Source organism: Natator depressus, chromosome 20 (assembly GCF_965152275.1).
Source record: "Natator depressus isolate rNatDep1 chromosome 20, rNatDep2.hap1, whole genome shotgun sequence".
NCBI classification, from domain to species: Eukaryota; Metazoa; Chordata; order Testudines; family Cheloniidae; genus Natator; species Natator depressus.
The window spans coordinates 24403099-24429677 of record NC_134253.1 but is presented as its reverse complement, the minus strand read 5'-3'; the positions used below and the strand labels follow the sequence as shown (position 1 = coordinate 24429677).

At 63.4% G+C, this 26579-nt stretch overlaps 3 protein-coding genes across 6 annotated transcripts; all 3 read right to left on the bottom strand.

Moving 5' to 3' along the window:
* Window positions 1–1053: 1053 nt before the first annotated feature.
* On the bottom strand, window positions 1054–6717 carry DNASE2 (deoxyribonuclease 2, lysosomal). Of its 4 annotated transcripts, none has more exons than XM_074935033.1 (7): window positions 6660–6676; window positions 4133–4225; window positions 3639–3813; window positions 3032–3116; window positions 2506–2667; window positions 1785–1982; window positions 1059–1458 (listed from the first exon to the last, which is right to left on the bottom strand). In XM_074935033.1, exons 2-7 carry the CDS (start codon window positions 4222–4224, stop codon window positions 1121–1123), a joined length of 1050 nt encoding a protein of 349 aa, XP_074791134.1. In that variant the 5' UTR covers window position 4225; window positions 6660–6676; the 3' UTR covers window positions 1059–1120. The 4 variants fall into 4 exon arrangements, with proteins under 4 accessions (XP_074791135.1, XP_074791134.1, XP_074791132.1 ...); XM_074935031.1 differs by having other exon boundaries at window positions 1060–1458; window positions 4133–4271; window positions 6660–6717; XM_074935032.1 differs by lacking the exon at window positions 6660–6676 and adding an exon at window positions 6437–6570 and having other exon boundaries at window positions 1060–1458; window positions 4133–4271.
* Window positions 6718–7873: 1156 nt separating this feature from the next.
* LOC141975369 (uncharacterized) lies at window positions 7874–13561 on the bottom strand. The gene is made up of 9 exons (XM_074935677.1): window positions 13526–13561; window positions 12637–12748; window positions 11850–11927; window positions 11293–11349; window positions 10590–10649; window positions 9787–9851; window positions 8871–8952; window positions 8376–8434; window positions 7874–8085 (listed from the first exon to the last, which is right to left on the bottom strand). The coding sequence occupies exons 1-9, from the start codon at window positions 13534–13536 to the stop codon at window positions 7917–7919; spliced, it is 693 nt and encodes a 230-aa protein (XP_074791778.1). The 5' UTR covers window positions 13537–13561; the 3' UTR covers window positions 7874–7916.
* Window positions 13562–18490: 4929 nt separating this feature from the next.
* On the bottom strand, window positions 18491–21630 carry KLF1 (KLF transcription factor 1). Its single transcript, XM_074935676.1, has 3 exons — window positions 21519–21630; window positions 19475–20306; window positions 18491–18779 (listed from the first exon to the last, which is right to left on the bottom strand). Exons 1-3 carry the CDS (start codon window positions 21603–21605, stop codon window positions 18604–18606), a joined length of 1095 nt encoding a protein of 364 aa, XP_074791777.1. The 5' UTR covers window positions 21606–21630; the 3' UTR covers window positions 18491–18603.
* Window positions 21631–26579: the final 4949 nt, after the last annotated feature.

Sequence of the window (26579 nt, the reverse complement as noted above, 5' to 3'; positions counted from 1 at the left end):
ACCTTCACTGTTAACCACAGCAGAGATTTGCCCTCCCCAGCGGATCCTGGCTAGTATCAGGGCCCATGACTGGGTCCCCCAGCCTCACTGGTGCTGAGACTTTCCATAGCAGCAGGCTGCAGGTGACCCTGGGAACCCTCCTTCCCCCCCCCCACCCCGACCCTGCCCTGATTGCCTCTTGGGGCAGAGTGGGACCCCCTAAACTCCTCCCCTAGCTGGGCCGGGGACTCACTGATCACAGCCAAGTCACCCTAGTGTCTGGGCAGCTCCTGGCCTGTACAACATCCATCCTCACACACACCCCGCTGTAGGGAAGGGCTATTCCCTTGGCCTGGTTTCACCTGCATCCCGAGTTACACCCCCATGCCCCCATGGCGGGTGGGGCTGGATCCGCCCCAGGGCCTGGTGGGGGGGGGGGAAAGACACAGGTCAGGGGGGGCTGCGGGCTCAGCCTGACATGGACTAGGCAGGGATGATGACACAGCTGCGCCCCCGCCAAGGACCCCTGTTGAGCCTTGAGGGAAGAGTAGGCCCTACCAAAACACGGGAAGCCAAACGGGACCTTCGACAGCAGATCTCAAGGCAGCAGCTTGGGCGCGGGGCGGGGGCAGGGGGTGAGGAGAGACGGGAGCACAGGGTGCCCTCTGCTCAGTTTCCTTGGGGAAACTGAGGCAGGAAGGCAGCGCAGCGAGTTGAACCCAGATGTCCTCTGTCCCTGGTTGGCACTGACCTCTCTCCTCTAGCACCCCTAGGTTACTGAAGGGATGTCCCCCTGCCCCCGTTCTGGCTGCCCCCAGAACACCACCATCAGGTGTCGGGCCAAGAAAATCACGAGACTGACTTAGAAATCAGGAGATTATTATTGAAAGAACCAGTGCAGGGGCTGCATTTATACAGGGGCATGGAGACCCCCTCAGCTTTGCAGACACCATTGAATCCACCCTGCCCCACAGCCCCAGAGAGGTAGGTAAGTGCAATTGTCCCTACATCACTGATGGGGAAACTGAGGCACTGAACCAGCAAATGAAGTGCTCAAGGTCCCCCAGAGAGTCACCAGGGCAGAGAACCCAGGAATCCTGACTCCCCATCCCGGCTCTACCCACTAGACCCCGCTCCCCTCCTAGCACTTGCTATACTTCTGCACCAGGGCGTAATAGGATTTCCAGATGGCCGGATCCTGCTGGCACAGGGTCCCCCCTCCCCGCTGCTCCTCCTCCAGGTTGCGGTTCATGTCGCCCACGCAGGCCCAGCCGGGTGTGCTCTCGGTGCTCACGCACCACTTGGAGTGGTCAACAGTGGCCGGGAAGTCGGGCCCCGGGGCCGGGAAGCCCAGCTCCTCGATGTTATAGACCCGGTAGGGCCCCGAGCAGTTGGAGGGCAGGACACCCCGCGAGTTGGGCCAGAACTGGACGTAGAGGTCGCTGGAGAGTGCCTGGGCCACCCAGCCGGAGTAGAGATCTGGGGGGCAAAGAGCTGGGGGGGTTAGCAAGCTGGAGGGAGGGGAAACGGGGGTGGGGAGTCAGAAGCACTGTGGGGCTGATCTGGGGGGAACACATCAGAGGGAGGATGGAAGGTTGGGGGGTAGAAGACCCCAGGGGGAGCCAGCCGGAGTAGAGATCTGGGGCAGCCGAGGTGTTGGGGGGGTAGCACCACTTGGGGCGGTTATAAGGCCATGGGGGGGTTGGGGTTTATCCCCCCCCATGCATGAGTGTGGGTCTGGGACCTGCCAGTCCCCAGATACTCCCCCCCCCCCGTAACACGGCTCCCCCCGCCCCTGTTCTCACCGTCTTGGAAGAGCCGGAACTTGGCCAGGCTCAGGAAGCGACGCCCCCCCAGCGAGGTCAGGGCCGCACTGCGGTTCCAGGGGGGCTCCCGCACATGCTGCATCTTGGAGGCCAGGTGCAGGTCAGGCAGGGCCTGGGCGAAGGCCCCCTGCACCCGGGCATCGAACACCGCGGGGTCGTCGAACCTTAGCTGGGTGCCTAGAGCGAGTTGGGGGAGGGGGGGTTGGGGGGCAGCGGGACAAGACCCGCAGCCCCCCCTCCCCGGGTGAAACGGGTTGGCCAGGGCTCAGCCCAGCCCCAGGTGCCCCCATCACAGACTCTGCCCCAGCAACAAGCCATGGAGACTGAGCCCCGCTGAGCCATGGGGGGTGGGGGGGGCACACAGGGGCGGGGGTCATTCTGCCACGACTAGGCTGCATCCTCACTAGGGTAGACACAGGGTCAGTCCCCAGAGCTGGGATAGAACCCAGGAGTCCTGGCTCTCCCCTCCCCCGCAGCTGTAGCCACTACTAGACCCCACTCCCCTGACAGAGCTGGGATAGAACCCAGGAGTCCTGGTTCCCCGCTCCCCTGCGGCTATAGCCACTAGACCCCACTTCCCGCTCAAATCCAGGATAGAACCCAGGAGTCCCGGCTCCCAGCCCCTGCTCTAACCACTAGACCCCACTCCCCACCCCGGGCTGGGAGAGGACCCAGGCGTCCGGGCAGATGGAGCACCTACCGATCTCATTGAACTGGGCATAGGGGAAGGTGACGCACAGGAAGGACTGGCCATTGTGCAGGCCGCTGTGGGGCCAGGCGTAGGTCTCCGTCACAGGGGGCGGGTAGTGGGGGGTGCTGTGCAGCAGCCAGAAGCCCTGGGCTCTGTCCAGCAGGACCACGCCTGGGAGACGGGGACACAAGGGAGGAGAGTCAGGGTCCAGATGGCCAGGGAGAGAACCCAGGAGTCCTGGCTCCCAGCCTCCCCCCCTGGCTCTAAACACTAGACCCCACTCCCCTCCTGGAGCTGGGGAAAGAACCCAGGAGTCCTGGCTCCCAGACCCCCCCTCACACCCCGCTCTAACCACCAGCCCCCACTCCCCTCTGGGAGCCAGGGTCGCTGTCTGGGGCAGTCCCTTGTCTCTCTCCCTCCTTTGGGGCAGACTCACTGCCTCCCCAGCATGGGGAGGTGCTGCCCAGAGCTGCTCTGGGCCCCCCTGGGGGCGGCTGGGCTCAGGCTGGTCGTGCCAGGGGGCAGAGGGGGTTACCCTTGGTGTGCCCCCTGGGGCTGGTGGAGGAGGGGACGTTCTTTGGGGGCTGGTCGTTGTACAGGACATAGGCCGTGTCCTCCGTCTGCAACAGAAATGGGGGCTGAGTGCTGGGAGACCCTGCCCCGCTGCCCCCTGCCTCCCCACCCCTCTCCCCACTTCCCTGCCCCAGTGCCCCCCACTGCCCCTTCCCCGCCCCTCTGCCCACTCCCCTGCCCCAGTGCCCCTCACTGCCCCTCCCCCGCCCCTCTGCCCACTGCCCCAGTGCCCCCCACTGCCCACTCTCCTGCCCCACTGTCCCTTCCCCCAGCACCCAGCACTGCCCCTCCCCCAGCCATTGCTCCCTCTCCTGCCCATACCCTCAGTGCCCCCCTCTTTCCCCAGCTTCTCACCTACTTCCCCCGCCCCAGCTTCTGCCTCCCCCATTGCCCTGCCCCTGCTCTGCCCTCCGGCTGCCCCATCTCCCCCCACACAGCCTCCCCACCCCTTTGCCCAGCTCCACCGCCCCTGCCCCCTTGTCTGTCCCAGCTTATCCCCAGCTCCTCCCTCCCCCCACTGTCCCTCCCCCAGCAGCCCGGCTCCAGTTGTCCCCCTCCTGCCAACTCACCCTCCTGTTTGCCCCCTGGTAGAGCTGCAGTAGGGTCCTGCCCACGGCGCTCTGGGTGCTGTTCATGAGGGTGTGGCCGGGCACCCAGCCGCCAGAGCGGGCATCCTGGTACATGTAGCGCATGCCTTCGGCCGGGGGGCTGCGCCGGGGCCAGGGCAGCTTGTAGGCCAGGAACCTGGGGGGAACCAGACCCTTTTAACCCTTTGGGGCCAGACCCTGCCTAGGGGGTGGGGGAGCCATACACAGGGAGCCCCGGTGCCTCCCCCTGATGCCAGGAGCAGGGGTATCCTGGCACGGATGCCATGGCTCACTGCTATACCCACTCACCCAGCCCGTGGCTCGGGGGGGGGCGGAAGATGTGCTATGAGAACCAGTGACACCCCCGCCTCATTTAAGCCCCACTCCGGGGCCCCATGGGCACACGCTGTCCCTTTATGGAGTGAACAAGTCACACGGGCTGGCGGGGGCTGACATAGGGGAAGGGGGGAACTCACCAGTCCACGGGCTGCCCGGCATCATCATAGCAGGAGATGCCGCCCCCAGCCACATGGGGCAGGGCCACGGCCAGGAGGAAGAGGGGCAGCATCCTGGGGAGGGGGGAAGACACCAAGCAGGATCTGAGAGGAACAGCCCCTGCAATGCACACAGGTACCACCGTGAGGCGCACACAAGTCACACACGCATGTAGGCCCTACAACGGGGTGGGAAAATTTTTTGGCCTGAGGCCCACATCTGGGTATGGAAATTGTATGGGGGGGCCATGAAGGCTCATGAAATTGGGGGGTGGGAGAGGGTGAGGGCTCTGGGGTGGGGCCAGAAATGAGGAGTTCAAGGTGTGGGAGGGGGCTCTGGACTGGGGCAGGGGGTTGGGGTGTAGGGGGGTGAGAGCTCCAGCTGGAGGTGCAGGCGATGGGCTGGGGATGAGAGGTTGGGGTGCAGGAGGGTCCTCTGGGCTGGGACCAAGAGGCTCAGAGGGCAGGAGGGGGATCAGGGCTAGGGCAGGGGGTTGGGGTGCAGGAGTGGGTCAGGGGTGCAGGCTCCAGGTGGCGCTTACCTCAAGCAGCTCCCAGAAGCAGCAGCGTTTCCCCTCATCCGGCTCCTATGCGGAGGGCCGGCCAGGCGGCTCTACGTGCTGCCCTGTCCACAGGCAATGCCTCTGCAGCTCCCATTGGCTGCGGTTCCTGGCCAATGGAAGCTGCAGAGCCGGCGCTTGGAGCGGGGCAGCATATAGAGCCCCGTGGCTGCCTCTACACATAGGAGCCAGCGAGGGGACATGCCGCTGCTTCCGGGAGCCGTGCGGAGCCACAGCACGCGCAGAGCGGGGCAAGACCCGGACCCTGCTCCCCGGCGGGAGCTCAAGGGCCAGATTAAAACTTCTGAAGGGCCAGATGTGGCCCCCAGGTCGTAGTTTGCCCACCCCTGCCCTACAAAAACAACCAATTCCCACCAGGGCATCACCAGCCGGGGATGAGGGGCTGGTGGGTCAAAGCAGGGCAGAGGCTGGGAACCAGGACTCTGGGGGTCTCTTGGAGGGGTGGGAGGGCCTAGTGGTTAGATGGGAAGCTGGGACCCAGGACTCCTGGGACTGGGAGGGGAGTGGGATCTGGTGGGTGAGAGCAAGGGGCAGGGCTGGGAGCCAGGACTCCTGGGTTCTATGCACCAGCTGCTCCTCACGTCCACTGATGTCTGGGTGAGCCAGGGGTGCCCGGCTAGTCCATGACTTGGGCTCCGGGAAAGGGGCTTCCAAACAGGAGGTGTCCAGAATCAGAGGGGAGCTCAGGCCGGGGCTCGTTGCCCCTGCACCACCAACCCTCCAGCCCTGAATCATTTGTGTGGCTTATCCCCGGGCCCCTCAGTGGGGCCGACGTCCTTCCGGGGATGACGCACCAGGGGCCGGTATCACAAACCGAAGGCACGGGGGTTGGGGGGGCGGCCCTGTTCCAGCACACACACTCCAGTCCCAGCCCCGAGTTCCTCAGACCAATTCCTCTTTCTGTGCCAATGGCTCGGGGGGAGGGGACCGGACAGAGCAACGCAGGCCACAGACATGGCCCGTCATTCAGCCAGTGCGGGTGATCCCATTCTGTGCCCCGCCCCAGAGGCAGCTGCATCTCAGCGCTGGGCAGGGGGGGCTGTTTATTTGGGGACCCGTGCCCCACCCCAGAGCTGGGGACAGAACCCAGGGGTCCTCGTTCCCAGACACCCCTGCTCGAACCACTAGCCCCCAATCCCCTCCCAGAGCTGGGGACAGAACCCAGGAGTCCTGACTCTCAGACACCCCTGCTCAAACCACTAGCCCCTACACCCCTCCCAGAGCTGGGGATAGAACCCAGGAGTCCTAGCTCCCAGACACCCCTGCTCGAACCACTAGCCCCCACTCCCCTCCCAGAGCTGGGGACAGAACCCAGGAGTCCTAGCTCCCAGACACCCCTGCTCGAACCACTAGCCCCCACTCCTCTCCCAGAGCTGGGGACAGAACCCAGGAGTCCTGACTCCCAATTCGATTCTTGGTTCATCCCCCCGCCCCCAAGGTCTTCTTCCCCAAAATGATGTGGAGCTGAACTGGCCACAACTCCAGGGCTTTGTCCCCCGCGTGGGGTCCTTCCACAGCAGACGGGGGAGTTTTGCGGGGGGGGGTGTCTTTCCTTGCTGCTGTACAAAGTCGGTTTCTGGGGGCTGCCAAGCTGGCTCCTTCCCCTTGCGCTGACCCCACATAAACACATAGAGCCCTTGTCGCTGTGGGGCTGGATGGGGGGGGGCCTGGATTCTGGGGTCCCTGGGGGCTACCCAGCAGATACCTTGCAGTGGCCTGAGCCCTGGGACCCCGGCCCGGGGCGGAGATGCAGCTGCCGCTGGGGTGGGGCACGGCGGCTGTTTATACAGGCTCCCCTGGCCCGGCGCGGAGATGCAGCCGCCTCTGGGGTGGGCGTGGGGCCGTTCGCCGGGGTAGAAGCTGGAGGGGGCCCAGCCCAGCCCAGCTGCGGTTGGGCTTGTTCTGGGGCGGCCGGGGCCCGGGGTTACCTGACACGGGGGAGCGCCACGTCCCGGGAGCGCCCGGACCTGCCCTCTTTGCCTGCCCCACTGCGCCAGCCCCACTTCCCCTTCCCCAGCTGAGCAGCACGTGACCCCTGGGGCCCCTCCTCCGCCACGCCCCCCCAGCTCCCAGCCAGCTCCCCCACCCCCAGGGCCGGTGTGTGGGGCACGCACGGTGGGGGGAGGGGGAATGTGGGTCCCACCGGAGATGGCCCAGGGGAGGGTTTCCTGCCAGTTAACGACTTAATTGTTTTTTAAGGATTTAATGAGTTCTGTAGGCCCGGTGGGGATTATTAATTACAGGGAGTGCAGGGCTGGGAGCCAGGACTCCTGGGTTCTATTCCTGGCTCTGGGAGGGGAGGGGAGTGGGGTCTAGTGGTTAGAGCGAGGGGCGAGATTGGGAACCAGAACTCCTGGGTTCCACTCTCAGCTGTGGGAGTGGGGTTATGTTTGGGGAGGGGCACTGCTGGGAGTCAGGACTCCTGGATTCTAGTCCTGGCTCTAATCAGTGTGTGCTCTGTGCCTCAGTTTCTCCATGCACACAACGTGGATAATGGCCTCGCGAATGCAGCCTGGCTGTGAGGGCCAGTTAGTTCATCACTGGTAGGGGCTTGGAGACCAGCGGGACAGTTTTCTGAATTAGGGGTTATTAATTATCAATTATTAATTACTCTAGCCCCAAGAGCCCAATTGTTCCTTCCAAGGGAATGTGATTCCCCAGCTCTGCCCCTCACTAAAAGGCAGATCCCTTCATCACCACTAGGTGGCGCTGCTAATTCATCCCATGGTCCCTGTGGAACTCCTCGCTGCTGGGCTGTGGAGCCTGACACCAGCTTACCTGCCTCCTGTGGGGGGGAGGGACTCTGAACAGGAGCTGCCGCTTTGGCAAGAGAAGAGCCCCCAGCTCCCTGGGATTCAGGGAACCAGCCCCCATGTCCTGACCCACTTGCCCCCGGCCCCCTGGGCTGGCAGGGTGTTGAGCCACTGAACTGACCAGATACCAGGCTAGATGGGCCCATCAGAGGTGGTAGCAAGGGGAGGAGGGGGAGACCAGGCTGGACAGCCCATGGGTCTGATCTGGGAGCTTGGGGGGTCCGATCCGGGTCTGATCTGGGGGGCTGGGTGGGGGGAGATCACCCAGCCCATGGGTCTGATCTGGGGAGCTGGGTGGGAGGGAAATGACCCCAGAGACAAGTTCCTGTGGTTTATTTGTTTATTAGCAGTTGGGGTTGATCCCCGCATGGCTCAGGGGGGCCGCATCTCCTTGGGGCGCATGTAGAGCCAGGGTCCGGCGGGCGGGGGGCAGGGCTGGCGCGACAGCAGGGCACAGAGGGGACCCAGCACCAGGGGGCCCAGCAGGGCCAAGAACAGGGCCTTGGCCAGGGCCCAGAACAGCTGCCCGGCCAGCCGCAGCCTGGGGAGACGGGGGGCAGCATAAGATGGGGGCCTGGGGGGAACCCCCATGCACCCCCCAGACACACAGACCTTCCTCTGGCCTGCCCCCCTGGACCCATACCCTCCCAGACACCGCCCTTGCCCTGTCCCCATGTCCTCTCCCCCCACAGACCCCTCCCCCCCCGCTCCCCAAAGACCCCTTCCCCCCAGAGGCCCTCCCAGGTCCTGGCCCCCCAGCTCCAGAGCCCTGGTCCGCCTCATTCCCCCCCGAACTCCCCCAGCCCCTCCATGGTTGCTGGGGCTCCTCACCTTGGGGGGAGTCGCCCCTTTGGCCCTGAGGCCCCCGACTCCTGACAAAGCAGCTTCTCCTGTGGGGGGAACAGCAAACCCAGTGAGTTGGAGCCCCCCCACACACACACTTCACAGGGAGTCAGGGTGAGGGGCCCAATGGCAGCAAGTGCTTCTGGGAGGGGACCCCCATTCAGCACCCCCATCCTGGTGGGGTTCCTTGCCCATATGGCCCCCCTATATGCCCCCCAAACTTCAGAGACTGGCTGTCTGCATCCAACCCCCCCACTGGAAACACTCACCCCCCTGCTGCCCAACCGCACCTCCCCATAGATGGCCCCCTGTCTCCACTCACCTCCCCCTCCCCCTTCTCCCTGTAGACTGGCCCCTGCCTCCTACTAGCCCCCCTGCCCCGCGCAGCCTGACCCCCACCTCCTCCCAGCCTTCGGACACCCCCCCACACCCAGTACAGCTGAGCCCACAGCCCTCCAATCCTTCCCCCCGTCTCCCCCATACCGTCTGGTCACGCAATCTCTCCTCCCACAGGAGGTTGCTGGCTGGGGTCCCATGGGGTCTGTATAGCGCCTTCCTTTGGAAGCTGAGGCAGAATACAACATTAGTGCCCCCAAGACACCCCCATAATCTGGAAGGAATGGGGTATGACAATGCAGCTTCCCCCCCCCGCAGGGGGGATGCGCCCCAGGCATCACCCCCCCGTTGGGATCCCCCTGGGCCCCACCGCTGGGCCACCCCACCCAGCGCCAGCCAGGGGCCATGTCTGAGTCCTGGGGTCCCCTTGGTCCAGGCAGTCCCTCTGTTGTTCGGCCCTGCCTGTGTTGGGGGTCGGGGGGCCACAGGCTGAAGCAGGGGGCGGGGGTTGCTACAGGCATTGCCTCCTGCCCCAGAGACGGCATCTCCTATGGGGCCCAAGCTGGCAGCGTAGCCCCAGGCCAGGCACCCCAGGGTGCTACCCCACCGCCTGTGACCAGTGTTTGAGGCCTGGGGGGTGGGGTGACCATGACATCAGGGTCTCCCCCCCAAATCAAGCCATCTGCACCCCCATCCTAGGCAGGAGGGGTTGCGACTTGGTGACAATATCTCACAGCCCCCGCGAGTGGCTGCCCCCAGAACTGCCCCAGGCCCTGCAAGCGATGCCCATGGCTACCTGTCAGCCCCCCTCCCCCCTGCACCACCGGAGAGGCTGGTACAGTCACAGGGAGCCTTGGGTGGGCTCCCGGCCCCACCCAGGGCCCCCCAAAACACCTGCTCCGCCCTGGTATAACAGCCTGACCACCGCTGCCGGCTAAGGGAGCTTCTCCTCCACCTCGCTCGGGGCAGGGGGGGGGCGCGGGGGGGGGATGTCTGAGTTCCAGGTATTGGGATCCTGGATCCCGGGGAGGCAGGCCAAGGGGCTGCCCCCACAATCACTCACAGCTCTGCCTCCTGCCGAGCCTCCAGCACCAGATCACCCCAGCAGCTGATGTTCCTGTGCAGGACCTTGGAGGGACCAGATCATGCCCCCACCCTGGTTACAATCCGATTGGCTGCAACAGCCCCACCCCCACCCCGGGCAGAGGGGAATTTGGTCTCTGTGGGCCAGTCAGTCCCCAGCCTATGGGGCTGGTGTGTACGTGTGACAGGATGCTCCGGTGTTAGGCTGAGCCCCAGCGAGCTCATTCCACGCCATAGATGGGAACAGCTTCCAGCCACCACCCGCTGGATTTGCACTGGCAACCCAGAGGCTAACAGTTCTATGGTGAGATGGTCCCACTGAAATCAGGCGCTGCCCAGATCCTGACTGAGATCAGGGCCCCCTTGTGCCACGCGCTGCCCAGACCCCGACCGAGATCAAGGCCCCCTTGTGCCCGGTGCTGCCCAGACCCCGACTGAGACCAGGGCCCCCTTGTGCCCGGTGCTGCCCAGACCCCGACTGAGATCAGGGCCCGCCATTGTGCCCAAGGTCTCCCATCAGGGAACAGGGCCCCAGTGTCCCCAGCCCAGCCCCCACTCACTGGAGGACCACTCTCTCTGCCAGAGGAAGGAATTTGGGTTTTACAAGCATGGAAGCAGCTGCTTTCCCAGGCTCAGGATCCTCCACCAAAATCAGGGGAAATTAGGAGCCTAGGAAGGATCTGGGCCCTGCAGGATAAGGCGGATTGCTCTGACCCAAATGAGGCTCCCTGAAACCCAGCTGGGTTCAATCCCAGGGGTGGGACAGGACAGGACAGGACGTACCTGGGTCCTTCGAGAAAGTCCCTGGATGGTCCCACTCAGCTCTTCCATGTGTCGCTGCTTCTAAACCCACCCCGCCCCCAGACAGGAATGTGGCTTTGGTTCTGGGCCCAGAAGGGCACAGCTCGTTAATTACAGCCCGTGAAACCAACCAGAGAGCTGCGGTGATCTCTGCCAACCCGGGGGTGGGGAGTGCAGACCAGGCTGTGGGGGCGGTCACCGCAGAGCTACAAAACACTGGGGCATCCGGGCTGGGCCTGAGCCCACAGATCTCCCCAGCCAGCCACCGCCACAAAGGGGCGCCCCTGGGAAAAGCTGGATGGGTCTAGGGACCGCAGGCTGGGGGGAACAGGGCGCAGAGGGGGAAGGTTGGGGGGGTTCTAGGGAGCACAGGCTGGGGTGTGTGATTGTGAGGAGGTGACGGGAGCACAGGTTGAGGGAGGAGGATGCAGGGGGGCTGACTGGGGCTGGGGGAGGGAGGAGGGGGCAGAGCCAGGAGATCAGCCCCTCGGCCCAAGATGTGAGGGAATTCTTTGGTCCCATCCCATCTGGAAAACCCTGTGAGCCTTTCACGCCCCTGCTCAAACCAAGCAATAGGAGACTTCCAGGGAGGGCATGAACTGACTAGAGGGGCTGGGCTAGCAGGGGTCTGTGGGTCAGGAGTGAGGGGCCTGTGCTGAGACCCGGAGCTGGGGCCTGGCCTTACCTCCCGGATCCTGTCAGCCTTGGCCCGACGTTTGGCCTCCATGTCCCACAGGTGCCTCTGGTGGGGGAGGAAAAACACGGGGTTTCCCTTAGCCCCTGTCCAACAGTTGGGTTCCCCACTCCCCTCGCCCACAACAGGAGCTGCTGCCCATGGCTGGGGAGCAGGGGTGTCAGAGACCCTCCAAGACACTCTCTTGTGTCTCAGGAATAGTCCCTGTAGGGTCTGGATTCCCCAGTAGACCCAGGCTGGGTGGACGTCCATGGTTCAGAAGCCATCGTCCCACCCGGACGGAACACACTTCCGTGACTCAGTTTCCCTAGATGGGATCTGAGAAGGAGGCAAGCTGCGGGTGGGTCTCCTTGTTGGTGCCCCAGCTGCCCCCACTCTGGGGCACAGGGGGAGCATCATGGGGTGGGGGGCTGGTGTGTATGAGGAGGGGCTCTCCCTGTCCTTCCCCGCCCCAGGAGTCCACGGGGGAGTTGGTCTCTGCCCTGCTGTCCCCCATACTCAGTGACACACCCCAGCCTCAGACCTTCCCCCTCCAGCCCCCAGTTCACCTGCAGCTCGTCCTCCTGCACCCGCAGCTGCTGCAGAGCCTGCTTGTGGGTCTTCTCCCACTCTCTCTGCTTGGAGACCTGTGTGGGGAGCAGCAGGCTCTGAGCACACGGGTGGTGGTGGGGATAATGGCAGTGGGAAGGACTGGGTGGGACCTGCAGGGCGCCCGCTCGCAAGGAACGGAGGCCCCCAGTTGTGGACAATGACCCTATCCGGATGTGGATCCCAGAGCACCTCAAAGGCCAGATGGGGAAACTGAGGCCCAAGGTCACACAGACAGTGACAGAGCTGGGGATAGAACCCAGGAGTCCTGACCGCCGCCACCCCCCAGACGCACCTTTCCCTCCAGCTCTTGGATGGTCTCAGCCAGTCTCTGGTTTTCTTTTTCCTGCCGGGCAATGAGGGGAAATTGCTGTTGCAAAGCAGGGCGGGGGGGGGGGGGCTGAACCCTTGGGGGCGGGGGGCCTGGCTCCTAGCCCCGTGCTAAGCCTCCTGCCAAGCCCAGCCTTTGCCTCCATGCAGACCCTCCCTGCCCAGCCACCACCCCGCTCGCCAGTCTGAAGCCATGTCCCCCTGCTGCTGCCCTGTCTAGGGGGACCAGATGGCTCCTGGGAATGACACATACGACCTGGCTCCCTAGGGGGCGCCAGCGCCAATCCAGCCCCAGGGCAGGGGCCCGGCTGGCTCGGGGGGGCGGGGCATCCAATCCGGCCCCTGGTTGCTATGGCGCTGGTCTCCATGGTGCCGTGGTGCCGGTTGCCGTGGTGCCGGTTGCCGTGGCGCTCTCACCCACTGGGGGATGTGGCGCGGGCGGTTCTGCTCTTGCCACTCCCGCAAGGCGCCCTGAGCCTCCTCCAGCTCCTCCCGCAGCACCCGGGTGGCCTGCTCCAGCGACTCCAGGCTGCAGGGACAAGGGGGCATCAGGCGGGGGGGGCACGCCCAGGGCATGGCCCTCCCTGCCTCCCAGGGACCACAGCACAGGCTCCACCCCCATGCACCTCCTCCGCCAAGGTTCCCTGCCTCGCCCCCCCTACACCTGGTGGGGGGGGTCTCACCTCTGGGCCTGCAGCAGGGCGTGGAGCCGGGCCTGGCGCCCCAGCAGCCCCTCGTAGTGCCCCTGCCAGCGCTCGGCCTGGGCCAGCTCCTCCGCAATGAGCTCCTGCAGCCGGGCGTTCTCCTCCGCCACGCTCCTGCAGCGCAGCGGGCGTCAGGGCCCCCCCAGCGCCAGCCAGTCTGCCCCCCCCGAGGGGGTGCCCCACGCGCCCACCCACCGCCGCTCCATCACCTAGGTCCGCTCAGCCCCACATGCTGCTCCCCGCACCTGTCATTACAGAGGTCCCCATACAGAATAAGGCCCGGGGAGGGCTCCCGGGGGGGGGCTGAGGGGAATGGACGGGGGGATGTGGATCTCGGAGGGGAGCCCCCTCTCCCCAAAGAGGAGGGCCTGCGGAGTGGTTGGGAGTGAAGGGGAGGGACAGGCCCTGGCTGGTCTATGGCACAGCGGCGGGGGGGAGGGAGCAATGCCTGACACAGCCAGTAAAGCCAGGGCTGAGCGCTCCCCCTCCCCCGGTCACCCCCCCACTATGCAGCAGCCAGGACAGGACACCTGAGCTGATGGGGAATCCCCCTACAGGGGGCAGCAGTACTGGAACTCAGACCCATAGCAGGCTGCACTCACACAGCATCCATCCTTCTCTTATGTGGGGGGGGTCTGATGTGACACAGCCCCTCCGCCCCGACTGGGCCGGTAACCACCCACATTGCCCGGTTACGGTTGCCATCGCCATACCACATGTTGCTTAGCAACCAGCTAGAACACATGGGATACAACACAAGGGTTGGGGGGGGGCTGTATCTCCATAACGCCCCCCAGGCCTGGGAGACAGCCGGGAATATGTGTGTGGGAGGTCCCTGTATCCATGGCTACTGGGCATCCCCTTCCCCAGACTGGGGTGGCAGCCAATTCACCAGCCCCCACCGGAGGGAGGAGGGGCAGGGCAACCCCTTGGCCTTGGGGCGACTGTCCCCAGAGGGCACAGCAGGGGGCGCTCTCCCCCCCACCTAGTCTGAGCATGGCAACCTGGCCCAAAGGCTTCAGCATTCAACTGGGAGTCTGGACGCCCGGGCTCCGTTCCCAAACTCTACCTCTGACCTTGGGCATGTTGTGTCCCCGCGCTGTGCCTCAGTTTCCCCTCCACACCCTGTGTCTATTCAGCGTGTGAGCTCTGCGGGGTAGGGACTGCACCACAGTCAGGGTCTGTGCAGCGCCTGGCCCAGTGGGGGCCCTGATCTCAGGCGAAGGGTCTGGGCAGCACCTGGCACAAGGGGACCCTGATCTCCGTCCGGGTCTCAGCAGCACCTGACACCAGGGTTCTCAATCTTTTTGAGAGACTTCAGACTCTTCCCTGAGCAGGGGCAGCCCCGGTGCAGCTGAGGCCGAGCTGAGCTCTCGTGAAGAGCTGGCGTTCCCCAGGGCGCTCGACGCCCCACCCGCTCCCGTTGCTGCAAGGCCCCATGTGCCAATTCCCTTGCATGACTCAGGCCATCAGCCGTCCCCCAATTAATCCCTGTCTGAACTCGTGCGGTTCTCCTGGAAAAATCGGCCAGCTAGACAAGCTGTCAAAGTGACGGAGAATCCACCACGCCCCTCAGTGACCAGCCCCAGTGGGTAATTCTCACACCCTGAACATTCGCAGCTTATTTCCAGCCTCACTTTGCCTAGCTTCAGCTTCCAGCCGTTGGTTCATGGTCGTCCTTCCTCTGCTCTCCTGAAGACCCCACGACTACCGAGTTGTTCCCCATGGCAGTACGTTCAGCCTGGGACCGAGCCAACCCTTCCCCTTCTCTGCGTTACCCGAAATCCAGGGAGCTATTTGGGCGCCCGGGGCTGATTTAATGCGCTTTAACTTGCAAGTGTAGACAAGGCCAGTCCAACGTTAGATTGACGTAGGGCAGCTTACTACGTCAGCGTCCACACTACGACCGTGCTCCCGCCGATGCCGGTGCCCGGCTGCCCCGAGATCATTACTCCCCCTCCGGGAGAGGCGTAGGGCTAATGTCGGTGCAGTTAGGGTGACAGGGTGTCCCTGCGGACCCTGCATTACTTACAGGGGCTGCTGGCTGCCCTTCTTGTCAATTTCACAGCTCCTGGGCTACAGCCGTGAAATTGAGGAGAAAGGCTGGTGGTAGGTTCCCCGCGGTGAACCCCAGGGGTGGGTGGGAAGCTCCAGCTGGAGCCCGGCTGCCCCCTGGGCTCCTGCTTCTAGCTGAACTGCTGCCCCGGCTCCCCACTACCTGCTGGGAGCCCTGCTGCAACTGGGGTCCGGGCTCCCAGCTCCCCACCCGGCTCCCAGCTCCCCGTGGGGAGCCCAGCAGACGTCCGGGCTCCAGGCACTGACCTCCCCCACAGGAGCCCGGGGGGCAGCCTGAGGTTTGTAGGTTTGTCTCCTACCCCTTTAATCAAATCCTGTGGCTCTTCTCTGACCCCTCCACTGCTGGAAAGGGCGAGCGTCCCTTCGTGTTTCACAGACGCGTCGGCCACACGCTCCCAGATCCGCAGGCCGACTCGGCTTGGCACGGAAGCGCCTGCGGGTAGGTCTGGACTTGGGGTGCTTTCCTGCAAGATGACCCCCTAAACCAGGCAGGCTGAAGGGTGACGCTGCAGCTGCACCTTCACACCACCAGGGGGAGCAGCGACCCTACTCAGTCCTCCCCTAGATGCCTGTTTCTGCTGGTAAAAAGGTAATTGATTCGATCCCTGGATCGGGGCCCTTGTGGGCCCCCCTGCTGAGCCCCCCAGAGAACCCAGCCATGCTGTTTGGAAAACACCCATTCGCAATTAAAGGAGGAACTGGGCCTGCTAGGTGGGGTCAGACCCGAGGCCCATCTAGCCCAGCATCTGCTGCCACAGGGGAAGATGTAAGACCCCCTGCAGCCATAGGTCACACTGTGCGCTCTGCTGAAGATCACCTTCAGCCCTGGCACATCGAGGTACGAGGTTAATACCCCTTCCCGAATTGTCATCAGCATTCATGCTACCTTGGGCTAATTTCAGTGTCCGGATCACCCTCCCAGCCCTCTTCCTGAGGCCCTGGTCTCAGCACCATCCAGTAGCAGTGAGTTCCATTGGCTAACCATGTGGATATCATTCCTTGGATTGGATTTGAATTTGCCACCGGTCCCTGCCCCTGACTGGCTCCTGAGCTCGCATTACAAGGCAGGGAGAAGAGAAAGATCCTGGTGGAGGATCCTCCAGCCCTAGCCCTGTCTTTTGATAGCCTGAGGTCCCACTTCGAGACCTCCTGGCAGAGGGAACTAAACCCCCTCTGTTCAAGGGCTCTGCATGACAGCCTGCTCACCCTCTGAACCCCAATCCCTTTCAATGGGCTCCGAGATTTATTTTTAATTCTTTTTTTTAAACCATGTGAAGGCAAAACGCACCACGTGAAGGGCTGGCTCCACCCACCAGGGCCAAGGCCTGGAAAGACTCACTGCTGGGACAGGTGCAGCCCGTAGGGTTATTTTTCATTAATACAGCAGGGAAAATGTGGGGTCTTTTCCTGACCTGAGACAAGCGTGGCAGTAGGCACCGCCTTCCCCTGGGGCTCCGAAACCCACCTCTCCGCTGGCAGGAAAACAGGTCGCGGGGAGGTTATGATGTTTCAGTTAAAATAGCAGGTTGGGAATTCAGGGTAGAAGCCACCTGTGGAAAGGGACCTACCATAGCACCCAGGAGCCCCAGTCATAAATCAGGACTGCGTTGTGCTGGGCACTGTACACAATTTATTAGGTGCATTACGGTAGTGCTCAGGACCTCCTTATGCTGGGCACTGTACATGATTTATTAGGTGCATTATGGTAGCAGCCAGGGGCCCTAATCCCAGGCCAGGACCCCTTGGGCTGGGCACTGCCCCTCCTGCAGTCATTAAACAAAATCCACTCTTATTCACTAGGCTCGGGGAGGCAACCTGGCTGAATGGCCAGGGCCCCCTACCAGGAGTCAGGACTCCTGGGTTCTCCTCCTGACTCGGCCACAGACCTGCTCTCAGAGCTAGGGCAAGTCCCTTTCACATTCAGAGGCACAAGGTGAAGGGGAAACTGAGGCAATGTAGAGCAGGAGCTGGCCCTCACTGTGCAGCACCCAGCCTGACAGAGACCACGAGCTGGGTAAGCGCTTCTGTGATACTTCCGCAGAGTCGTCCCTTGCAGCTCTTACTTTTCAATCCACCAGGACACACTTTCAAAGAGCCAGGGGAGAAGAAATAACTTCATTTCAATCCTCTCCTGGCTTAGAGAGATTCAAACACAGTGGGGTGTAGATTCTGCATAGAAGACACAGCAAGAGGAATCCCCATTCACTGATAACAGTATGGGGCATATGAGACACTGCACAGGGAGAGAAACACACTGAAAACAAAGGGAATCTGTAATTCTGATGCCTGCGACCAGAACTGATGGATGGAGAGAGAAGAACTGGGTCCCCAAAGCTGCAAAGAGTTACTCACAGGGTAAATTTAATCCTTCAAAGAGTCCCACAACTTGTGTATGCTGAGCAGTGAGGTCTGGTTGCTACCACTGTGAGATGAAGCCAGGGCCAGCAGCTGTTCTGAATGGAGTCAGTTCATTCAGAGAAGTCTCCCGCCCCCACCCCCTGCTTCTCCTCACCCGTCTCCCATGGGCCTGGCCCAATCCCCACCCCTACCCAGAGGGTGGCAGGAGCTCTCAAACTCATTTCATGGAGCTGGAAACTACATCTGGTTCTTTAATCATTGAAGTCAGAGCCAGCACCCTCTAGAGGGGAAAGGCCTCATGTCCCAGTCCCCAGCCCCTGAACCAGCCAGTTCCCCACCCCAGCACCAAAGCGAAGCCGGCACCCCCTAGAGGGGAAAGATGCTGGACCCCTGTCTCCTGCAGTTTATAAAGCCAGAGTATCTCTTCCCCCTTCTGACATTTAATAAGGAGGCACTTGCTGCTTGTCACTGCTGAAGGGGAAAGAAAAGAACAGAACCTGCTTAAACGGCTCGCTACCACTAAGGGGCGCCAGTCTCCGTGCTGCGGGGCTGCCTGCTCAGCCCCAGGGCAAGAGGGGACCCCATAGGGGTGGGGTTTAGGGCAGGATCTCCAGAGGGTTGGGTTCTAGGCACCCCAAGAGCAGGCGGGCCCCAGCAGGTTGGGTTCTAGGCGCCCCAAGAGCAGGCAGGCCCCAGCAGGTTGGGTTCTAGGCGCCCCAAGAGCAGGCAGGCCCCAGCAGGATTGGGTTCTAGGCAGTGCTGGTGAGAGGCCAGGTTCTGAGGGGGGTTAGTTGCAGGTACCATCATCAGGCCGGCCAGATTCCTGGGGGAGGGGTTCTAGGCACCCCCAGGAGGGGAGGGGTTCCCCACAGCGAGGAAGCAGCTGGCACTGGACAAAGGAGGGCTGGCCAGGGCTAAGGGGGGAACCCCCCCATACACACTGGATCAGCACAATACCTCCCCCCTCTCCCGAGCGGGGTCCACGCATCCACCCCCCTCCCCCGGGGAACTACCAGCCCCCAAAGCCCCCTAGTGTCCTCAAAGGGGGAGGCACTCAGACCCCCCCCCCCCGAGGTCCATTCCCCTCAGCCGCAGGAAGCCCAAACACCCCCCTCCCCCAATTCTGCTCCTGGCCGGTGCCCCCGGGCGTCGGCGGGGTCACAGGGCCGGCCCCCGGGGCCATGTCGGTGGCGGGGCCGCTCCAGTCCGTGGCACAGGCGGAGCGGGCACCGGGCGGCCGCGGTCCCTACGCGTGTCTCTTCATGTGCAGGGCCAGGTGGTCGGAGCGGGAGAAGGCGCGCTGGCACAGCTGGCACTGGAACGGGCGCTGCCCCGTGTGCTTGCGGTAATGGCGCGTCAGCTCGTCCGAGCGGGCGAACTTCCAGCTGCAGCCCGCCCAGGTGCAGGGGTACGGCTTCTCGCCTGCCAGGAACAGAGCGGGCGTCACCCCGGCCCAGCCGGCCCGCCCTAGCCCACGCGGCCGCCTCTGGGGGGAGCCCGACGGCTGGTCGTACAGGGATCCAGCATGGAGAGGCAGCCACCTCTGGGGTGGAGCCTGACGGCTGGTCGTACAGGGATCCAGCACGGAGAGGCAGCCACCTCTGGGGTGGAACGCACGGGCTGTTTAGCAGCCACACAGTAACGCCCATCAAACATTTAGGACAGGAAGTGACAGCACTTGCACCTACTGCAGGGGAAGTGCAGGGAGGCCGACCGAAAGCCCCAGGCTCAGGGCCTGGTCAGGATGCAAGGACCAGAGCCCAAGGCATCAGCGCCCCGGCATTTTCCACAACCCGAAATGGACGGGACCTTTCACGTCTCAGAGAGCCAGCACCTCCTGCGTCACGAGGCCCTCCCATCCCACAGCCCGGTGCCCCCCACAATGCAGTGTCCCCCCCAGAGCTTCCCCTGCTCCCTGCAGCATGGTGCCCCCGAAACTCCCCCACAGTGCAGTGCCCCCCTCCTGAGCCCCCCCAAATCTCTACTCCCCACAGCATTGCCCCCACAGCCTCCCACCAAGCCACCCCCTAATGCCCTAACAACAAGATCAGAGCCCCCACCACCCCGCCAGGGCAGGCTGTGGAGTCAGAGGCCCCCCCCAGCGCTCACCCCCTCACCTGTGTGGGTGCGGAGATGGGCCTTGAGGTGGGAGCTCTTGGTGTAGGTCTTGCCACAGCTGGGGTGGCTGCAGGTGTGGCTGGTGGGGCGCTTGTGGGCGCAGGTCTTGCGGCTCCTCTTGGGCTTGGCTGGGAGCTCCCCGGCCGGTGGGTGGGGCGGCGCCAGGAGGCCGAGGTAGCCCGCGGGGGCCGGGGAGGGCAGCAGAGCTGGGCTGCCCCGGTACAGCTGGAACCGGGCTTGGTACTGGCTGTGACAGAAGGCCTGGCAGCTGCCCCCCAGACCGTAGGGGGGCAGCTGGCAGTAGGGGGCGCCCTGGGCCAGCAGGGTGGGGGCCAGTGGGGCATAGCCCCCATACATCAGCTGGTAGCCATGCCGCAGGGCCACGGGCCGGGGCTCCCTGTATTCGCCGGGGGGCTGGGCCTCACAGTCTGGCCTGGAGGGATATGCCGGCAGATGCGCCACAAAAGTGCCCGCTCCCCCCTTTTCTTGCCCGCGGGCACAGCCGGGAGGCGCCGAGCTGCAGCCCAGGGGCTCGTCCCCCGACAGGAGCTCAGCCACCAGGCTGGTGGGGCCCGGGAGCCCATTCCCCGATGTGTACCCGCCCGGGCTCTGCCCCTCGTAGCCCTCCGGCTGGCACAGCCCAAGCCCTGCCTCGAACCCCCCGCCTGGGCCGGGGCCACCAGCCTCCGTGCTGGGGAAATTGCTGAGCAGGAAGTCTAGGTCCCAGCAGGATTCCTCATCCTCTTGCTTGAGCTGCAGGGAGCCGTGGGGCTGGGGCAGGTCCCTGGGGCTGGGCACTGGGGGGTCCGGATCATCTTCCACCTTCCACCACTAGAGAGGAAACCAACAGGCAGCATCAGGCCAGAGGAGACATTAGGAGAACGAACTAGTGGTTAGAGCCAGGACTCCCGGGTTCCATCCCTAGCTCTGGGAGGGGAATGGGGGCTAGTGGTTAGAGCAGGGGGGATGGGAGCCAGGACTCCTGGGTTCTAACCTCAGCTCACATATACATTAAGCACACCCCTTTTCCAGCTAAATTTTGTTTTACAGAGCAAAATTCCAGAGAGCAGCCAGCCCCAACTGGCCACAAACCTCCCCCCAGCCCAGCCCCCATCACCCTGTGGGGCTGGGAGCACGGCCCATGGTACTGGCTCCAACACTGCCGTGCTGGGACCCAGAGATAAGAGAACCTGTTATCAGGACCCAACACCAGCTACTGGCCGAGGAGAGGGACGGGGCCGTCCCGGCCGCCCGGCAGAGCCCGGAGGGGAGAGCACCCCAGGATGGGGCTTGCAGGCAGGATATGTTAAAGGAGAGGTGGGGGCCCCCTCGGGTGCACATTCATCTCGCAAGTGAAGTGAGTTTGGCTGCTCTCAGCCCAGCCCCTCTCCAGGCTCAGCAAAAACCCCAGATCAGAGGCTCAGCTGACTAGATAGGGCTGGGCTAGCAGGGGGCTGCAGATCAGGATTGAGGGGCACTGGCAGAGCTGCAGGGACCCCCAGGGTTGGATAGTGGGGGGGCACTGCAGGGATTGAGGGGCACCATCAGCTGGAAGCTCCTTTAAGGCAAACTCTGGGATTCCTCCCCCCCCCCCGAGCTAGGAATGGAACCCAGGCATCCTGCCCCCACAGCCCCATGGCTTAGCAGGACCCCACGCACCCAGTGAAGCCTCCCCCTAGGGAAGGGGCTCCCCACCCCCTCCTCCAGCGACCAGGTGCCTCCTGCCTGCCGTCTATCTTACCCCAGGGCCCTCATGGGCTCAGAGCAGGACTCTACCTCCATTGCTGGGCCCATGCAATTCAGCAGAGCTGCGGCGGGGTTGGGGGGCAGGGAACAGTCCTCCCCGCCCATTCCCTGCCGACTGAGCTCCCAAACCTCCCTGCCCCCAAGAACACGGAGCCTGGAAATGCAGCCACCTCTGGGGAGCCGCAAGGCTGCGCCTTCACACCACAGAGGAGGGAGGAGGGAGAAGGGGGACACCCTCCCCCCACCACACACCCTGCTGCAGGCAGGCAGCCAGGGCACCCCCCAGTCCTCCCTTACCTTGAGGATCTCCGACTGCTTCTCCTGGAAGTGGCAGAAGCCAGCCAGGCTGCTGATGGAGGGCAGGACGGCGTCGGCGAATGCCATGGCCAGCTGGGCCCCAATCCGGAGCCAGGCCAGGGGGGAGGGGGGAGATCAGAGCCCAAGGGCTTGTGGGGGGGGGGGAACCAACCCTCCAACTCCTTCCCCTCCACCCACCTGGCCCCCCTCACGTGCTCGTCTCTCCTCCACCCCCCCAGCTGCTGGCTCCCTCGAGCCACTTTCTGAGCAGAGCTTCCCCCCCCCTCAAACGCTACATTTCCCTCTTTCCCGCCCCCCTCTCATTGGCTTACTAAGGTGATAAGGGGAGCCTCTAGGCCAATCAGAATGAGGGGTGTGGCCCATCAGGTATGGAGGGGGGGCTAGCTGGGGACTTGGATAATTTCACTCAAAGTGCGTGGGGGGGGGGTCCCACGTGGCTTAGGGCTGGGAAACGATCCCGCCCCACCCCACCCAGGGATCTCAAAGCAGCTGCAGTTTCTGCCCCACTCAGGGGCTGATTTATGGGGGGGGCGGCAGAGGCCCAGGGCTTGGCATCTGCTAGACTCAGCCCCCAGGTGCCTCCCACGGGCCCATCAGTAGCTGCCGCTGTTGCCCATGGGAGGGATGATTGATGCCACTTGGCAGCCCCCTCCCACTGGGGGGCAGATAGACCCTGTCAGGGAGTTGGGACTCCCCTCAGCTATAGGAGGGGAGTGGGGTCTAGTCGTTAGGGCTGGGAGTCAGAGGTTCTACATACTATTCCTCCCCTGGCCATTCACCTGCTGGGTGCCTTCGGCCAAGTCTCACTCCCCCCCACCTTTGTGCCTCAGTTTCACCTCCTGTGAAATGGGGGGGTACTGATACGGGCCCAGCGACCAGAGCAGCATAGAAGGTTCCAGGTTGACTGGTCGGAGGCGAGGTGCCTCCCCCACCACAGCACAAGGTCGGGGCCTCCAGGTGGGAAGGAGGCTGTAGGAATCACAGGAGATCTGGGGGACGGAAGGTGCCACCTAAATACAAATCATTGTCTTGCCCACAAACAGGTTCTAGTGGGTGAAACGAGGCCCAGAGCAGGTCACACAGTGAATGGGGGCAGAGCTAGGGAGAGAACCCAGGAGTCCTGCCTCCCAAGCCCCCTGCTCTAACCACTAGACCCCACTGCCCACCCCGAGCTAGGGAGAGAACCCAGGAGTCCCAGCTCCCAAGCCCCCTGCTCTAACCACTAGACCCCATTGCCCACCCCGAGCTAGGGAGAGAACCCAGGAGTCCCGCCCCCCAAGCCCCCTGCTCTAACCACTAGACCCCACTGCCCACCCCGTGCTAGGGAGAGAACCCGGGAGTCCCATTTCTCACTCTCTGCCCCCCTAACCCTGCCGGTCCTGGATTTTTATATGGCACTATTTTCTCTCTTCCGGCCTCAGCCCCTTTCGAATTTCATGAAAGGAAACAAGGAACCAGAAATGCTGAGAATTTCCTGAGAAACAAAACAAGATTCAGGGAACCGCACCCTCCTGACACCAGCCGAGGGAGGGAGTACAGTGTAGTGGTTAGAGTAGGGGGGCTGGGAGCCAGGACTCCTGGGTTCTGATCCTGATTGTCTGAAGCAGCTATTTACTCTCTCCTGTTCCCTGGTGGCTCTGTCTCCCCATTGTCCCGTCCCCCCTCGAGCCAGGTCTTCCCTGAAGAGACAACCCCCCTTTCCAGATACCCAGCCCACCGCTCTCAGGGAAGTACGCAGACGTAGATCACCATCCGCCTGAGCTTTATCGGACTGCCCCAGAGTGGCCCGGCCACCTGCCCCAGCCCTGATACCGGGGCAGAGCTGGAGATAAAGTCCCCGGATCTACCCCGGCTCCAGCAGCGGGGACCTTTCCAGCTGAGACATGGGGGAGGCAGTCCCTGTTGGGCAGAAGAGCGAAGGCTGGGCTATAACGGGGCTGCAGGTCGGGATTGAGGGGCACCAAAGAGCTGGGATGGGGCCCAGGGCGGGAATAACCTGGAGCGGGGGAGGGATTGGGTCAGCTTCATGTCCCCAAATCCTGGGTCTGAGTCCGGGGGCGCCTTGGCCTCTGGGAGTTCGGTGATGGGTTTTGACCCACCTGGCTGCCCCAGGGGTTGCCAGGGCTGGGGGAACAACATACCCAATTCCCAGTGCAGTGGGGAGCCCCCCCTGCCTCCCCTGGGGGTCCCCTCTGCCTACCCCAACCTCGCTCTCACCCCTGATCCCAGAAGGCATTGCATCTCTCCCTCTGCCCCACTGGGCACAGAGAAGGGGGGCAGATGAGCTGGGGGGAGGGGCACTGAGTGTTTCCCCCAGGCCCTCGCTCCCTCCCTGCCCAGCAGCCATGGCCTGACCCCTGCGTGAGACGAGCTCACCAGGCCTCAGCCCAATCAGTTCTAACCCCTGACCCCAAAACCAGGCCACGGAGCCTGCAGCCTCCCAAAAGGTCCGTGTGGGGGGGGATCCCAGCCCCAGGGCGATGGCTGCACAGAGGTGGGGAGCTGGGATCAGGTCCACCCCCCCCATTAGCTGCTCCGACCCCCCCACCAGCTCCCCAAGCTCCTGCGGCTGTTGGCAGTTAGGGGCTGCTGGGCCCTAATCTGCAGCTCCTGTCGCACCAGGCCATGTGTGAGCCCTGATTAGTGCTGGGGAAGGGGGGGCAGAGCTGTGAGATCAGAGCCCTACCAGGCTCTCTGAGCACTAGGCGGCCCCCAGGGACCAGCCTCGCACCCCCCCTCCCTGACCCCATGCTGGGGAAAGGGCTGAGAAACTTATCCCCATGAGGCAGAGCGGGAAACCAAACCGGAACTCTCCCAGCGAGTCAGGGCAGAGCCAGGAATAGAACCCAGGAGTCCTGACTCCCAGTCCCCCTGCTCTCCCAGAGCAGGGGGCTGCTTATTGGGACTGAGGGGCACTGGCAGAGCTGGGGGGAGCCCAGGGGTGGGATAGCAGGGGCTGCAGTTCAGGAGTGAGGGGCATTGGGAGAGCTGGGGGGGAGCCCAGGGGTGGGCTAGCAGGGGGCTGCGGGTCGGGAGTGAGGGGCACTGGCAGAACTGTGCCCCCTGCACACACAGGCCCTGCCAGAGGTCAAGCGGGTAGAAAAGGGGAAGTGATTCGTTCCCCAAATTCGGCCGTTTGTGGCTCCTCTGGCCCATGTCCCTGCTGCCACAATGAGCCATGTGACAGCCCCACCCCCGCCCAGGGCATGATCCCTGCCAGGCACAGACCATGTGGCAGGCAGCAGGTGCCCAGCCCTCGGGGCTGGCCCCGCCTGTGGCCTTTTGCCTTCTGGATGCCCGCAGAGTGAGGGTGGTGTGTGGCAGGGAGAGCCCCTCCCACACAGCCCCCCGACAGATCTCCCCATGCCCCATAAGGACCCAGCTCCCCTCTGACCTCACCCCCACTGTCCCCACCTCCACTCCCAGAGAGACATTGGTGGTAGCAGTGGGGTCCCCCATACTTCCCTACGCAGCCAGGCTGTCTCTGCTTGGGAGATGATCCCTTGGCTCTCCCCCTCCTGCCCCACACAGGGCCACCAGAGCTGTGGGGCTCAGAGTCAACACCTCACTGAGTTGCCACAGGGCAGCTCCCCCTGCTGGGAGCAACGGGCTTAGGCTCTCATCTGACTCAGGCAGCATCTCTGTGTCAGTTACACAGCCCTCTCTGAGCCTCATGGTGACACTGGGAGCTAGGCCCTCGACACAGGTCTAGAGCCCCTGGACATTAATGCAGCTCTGCCCTCTGGGATCAAGAGCCTTCTCCACTGCATGCAGCTCCCGCCTCCCCGTACCTCTCTGCATTAGAGCTCAGCTGGACCCCCCTCTTAAAGCCCCCCCCTCTTTAAGCCCCCCCTCTTTGACGGAAGGAGCGACCCTGCGCATGGGCCTCTGAGCAGGCGAACTGGATTCTGCTGGGTTTAGAAATTCTGTGCAAGAAAGAGGTAAAGGGTCTTTTAAAAAGTGGGTGGGAAGATTGGCAGGGTGGCAGCTTGGCTTAGTGACTAGGGCTTCAGCCGAGACTGGGACCCCTGGGTTCTATTCCCAGCTCTGCCCCCGATGTGCTTCCTGACTCTGAGCAAGGCCCTTTCCCTCATTGGTGCCTCAGTTTCCCCTCCCACCTTCTGTATATTTAGTTTGTAAGTTCTTTGGGGCAAGGACTGTCGCTCATTCTGTGTCTGTGCAACGCCTGGCACAAGGGGGCCCCGATCTCGGTCAGGGTCTGGCAGCATCTGGCACAATGGGGCCCTGATCTTGCTTGCGGTCTGTGCAGAGCCTGGTACAATGGGGCTGGTTGCAGATGTGCCCATTTCACAGATAGTAAATAAACAAGGAGAGAGTTGGGGTGGTTTAGGGCACGACCTGCCCGGCCTGTGACCTCCCAGGCTGGTGGCATCATGTCACAGGGACCTTTTCACCTCCCTTATCGGGCTGTTTGCGTCGTCTGCCCATCCCCCCACAGAAATTTGGGGAAGTGGGGCCTGTTGCGCTCTTTCCACATTACAACCTCAAGGGTTTTTCTGAGAAACCCCTTCTTACCTCTGCACTTGGGGGTGGAGACCCAGGGCCGCTCCCCTCCCACTCAGGGCTTCCACTGCCAAATGCCTTCCCTGCGCTCCCAGGAGAGGGATTGGTGTCATCTCCCTGGGGAAACTGAGGCACAGAGTGGGGAAAGTCATTTGCCCAAGGTCACCCAGTGCGCCAGTGGCAAAGGTGGGAGCAGAACCCAGGAGTCCAGGACTCCCAGCCCCCGCGGTGTAATCACTAGACCCCTCTCCCCTCCTGGAACTGGGAATAGAACCCAGGGGGAGCGCTAACTCCCAGGCCCCTTCCTCAAGGTGCATTGTCACAGCTGTCTGGGGTGGGGGGAGCTCAGGGCTGGGACAGCAGGGGGCTGCGGGTCAGGAGTGAGGGGCACCAGCAGAGCGGGGTGGGGGGCTCAGGGCTGGGACAGCAGGGGGCTGCGGGTCGGGAGTGAGGGGCACCACAAACCCCTCCCGACTCCTTTCTCCTATTTTGCTCCCACCTCCGGCCCATGGAGCA

Excerpts from the sequence above, each read along its gene's own strand:
- DNASE2 (XM_074935031.1), bottom strand. The coding sequence starts at position 4,224 with ATGCTGCCCCTCTTCCTCCTGGCCGTGGCCCTGCCCCATGTGGCTGGG. Across the intron at positions 3,814-4,132 it reads GCCGGGCAGCCCGTGGACTG|GTTCCTGGCCTACAAGCTGC; the intron begins GTGAGTTCCCCC and ends GGTTCCCCCCAG. Across the intron at positions 1,459-1,784 it reads GTTCCGGCTCTTCCAAGACG|ATCTCTACTCCGGCTGGGTG; the intron begins GTGAGAACAGGG and ends TTTGCCCCCCAG.
- KLF1 (XM_074935676.1), bottom strand. The coding sequence starts at position 21,605 with ATGGCATTCGCCGACGCCGTCCTGCCCTCCATCAGCAGCCTGGCTGGC. Across the intron at positions 20,307-21,518 it reads AGCAGTCGGAGATCCTCAAG|TGGTGGAAGGTGGAAGATGA; the intron begins GTAAGGGAGGAC and ends TTTCCTCTCTAG. Across the intron at positions 18,780-19,474 it reads CCATCTCCGCACCCACACAG|GCGAGAAGCCGTACCCCTGC; the intron begins GTGAGGGGGTGA and ends TGTTCCTGGCAG.
- LOC141975369 (XM_074935677.1), bottom strand. Across the intron at positions 8,435-8,870 it reads AGAGATTGCGTGACCAGACG|GAGAAGCTGCTTTGTCAGGA; the intron begins GTATGGGGGAGA and ends TTCCCCCCACAG. Across the intron at positions 8,086-8,375 it reads AAGGGGCGACTCCCCCCAAG|GCTGCGGCTGGCCGGGCAGC; the intron begins GTGAGGAGCCCC and ends CCGTCTCCCCAG.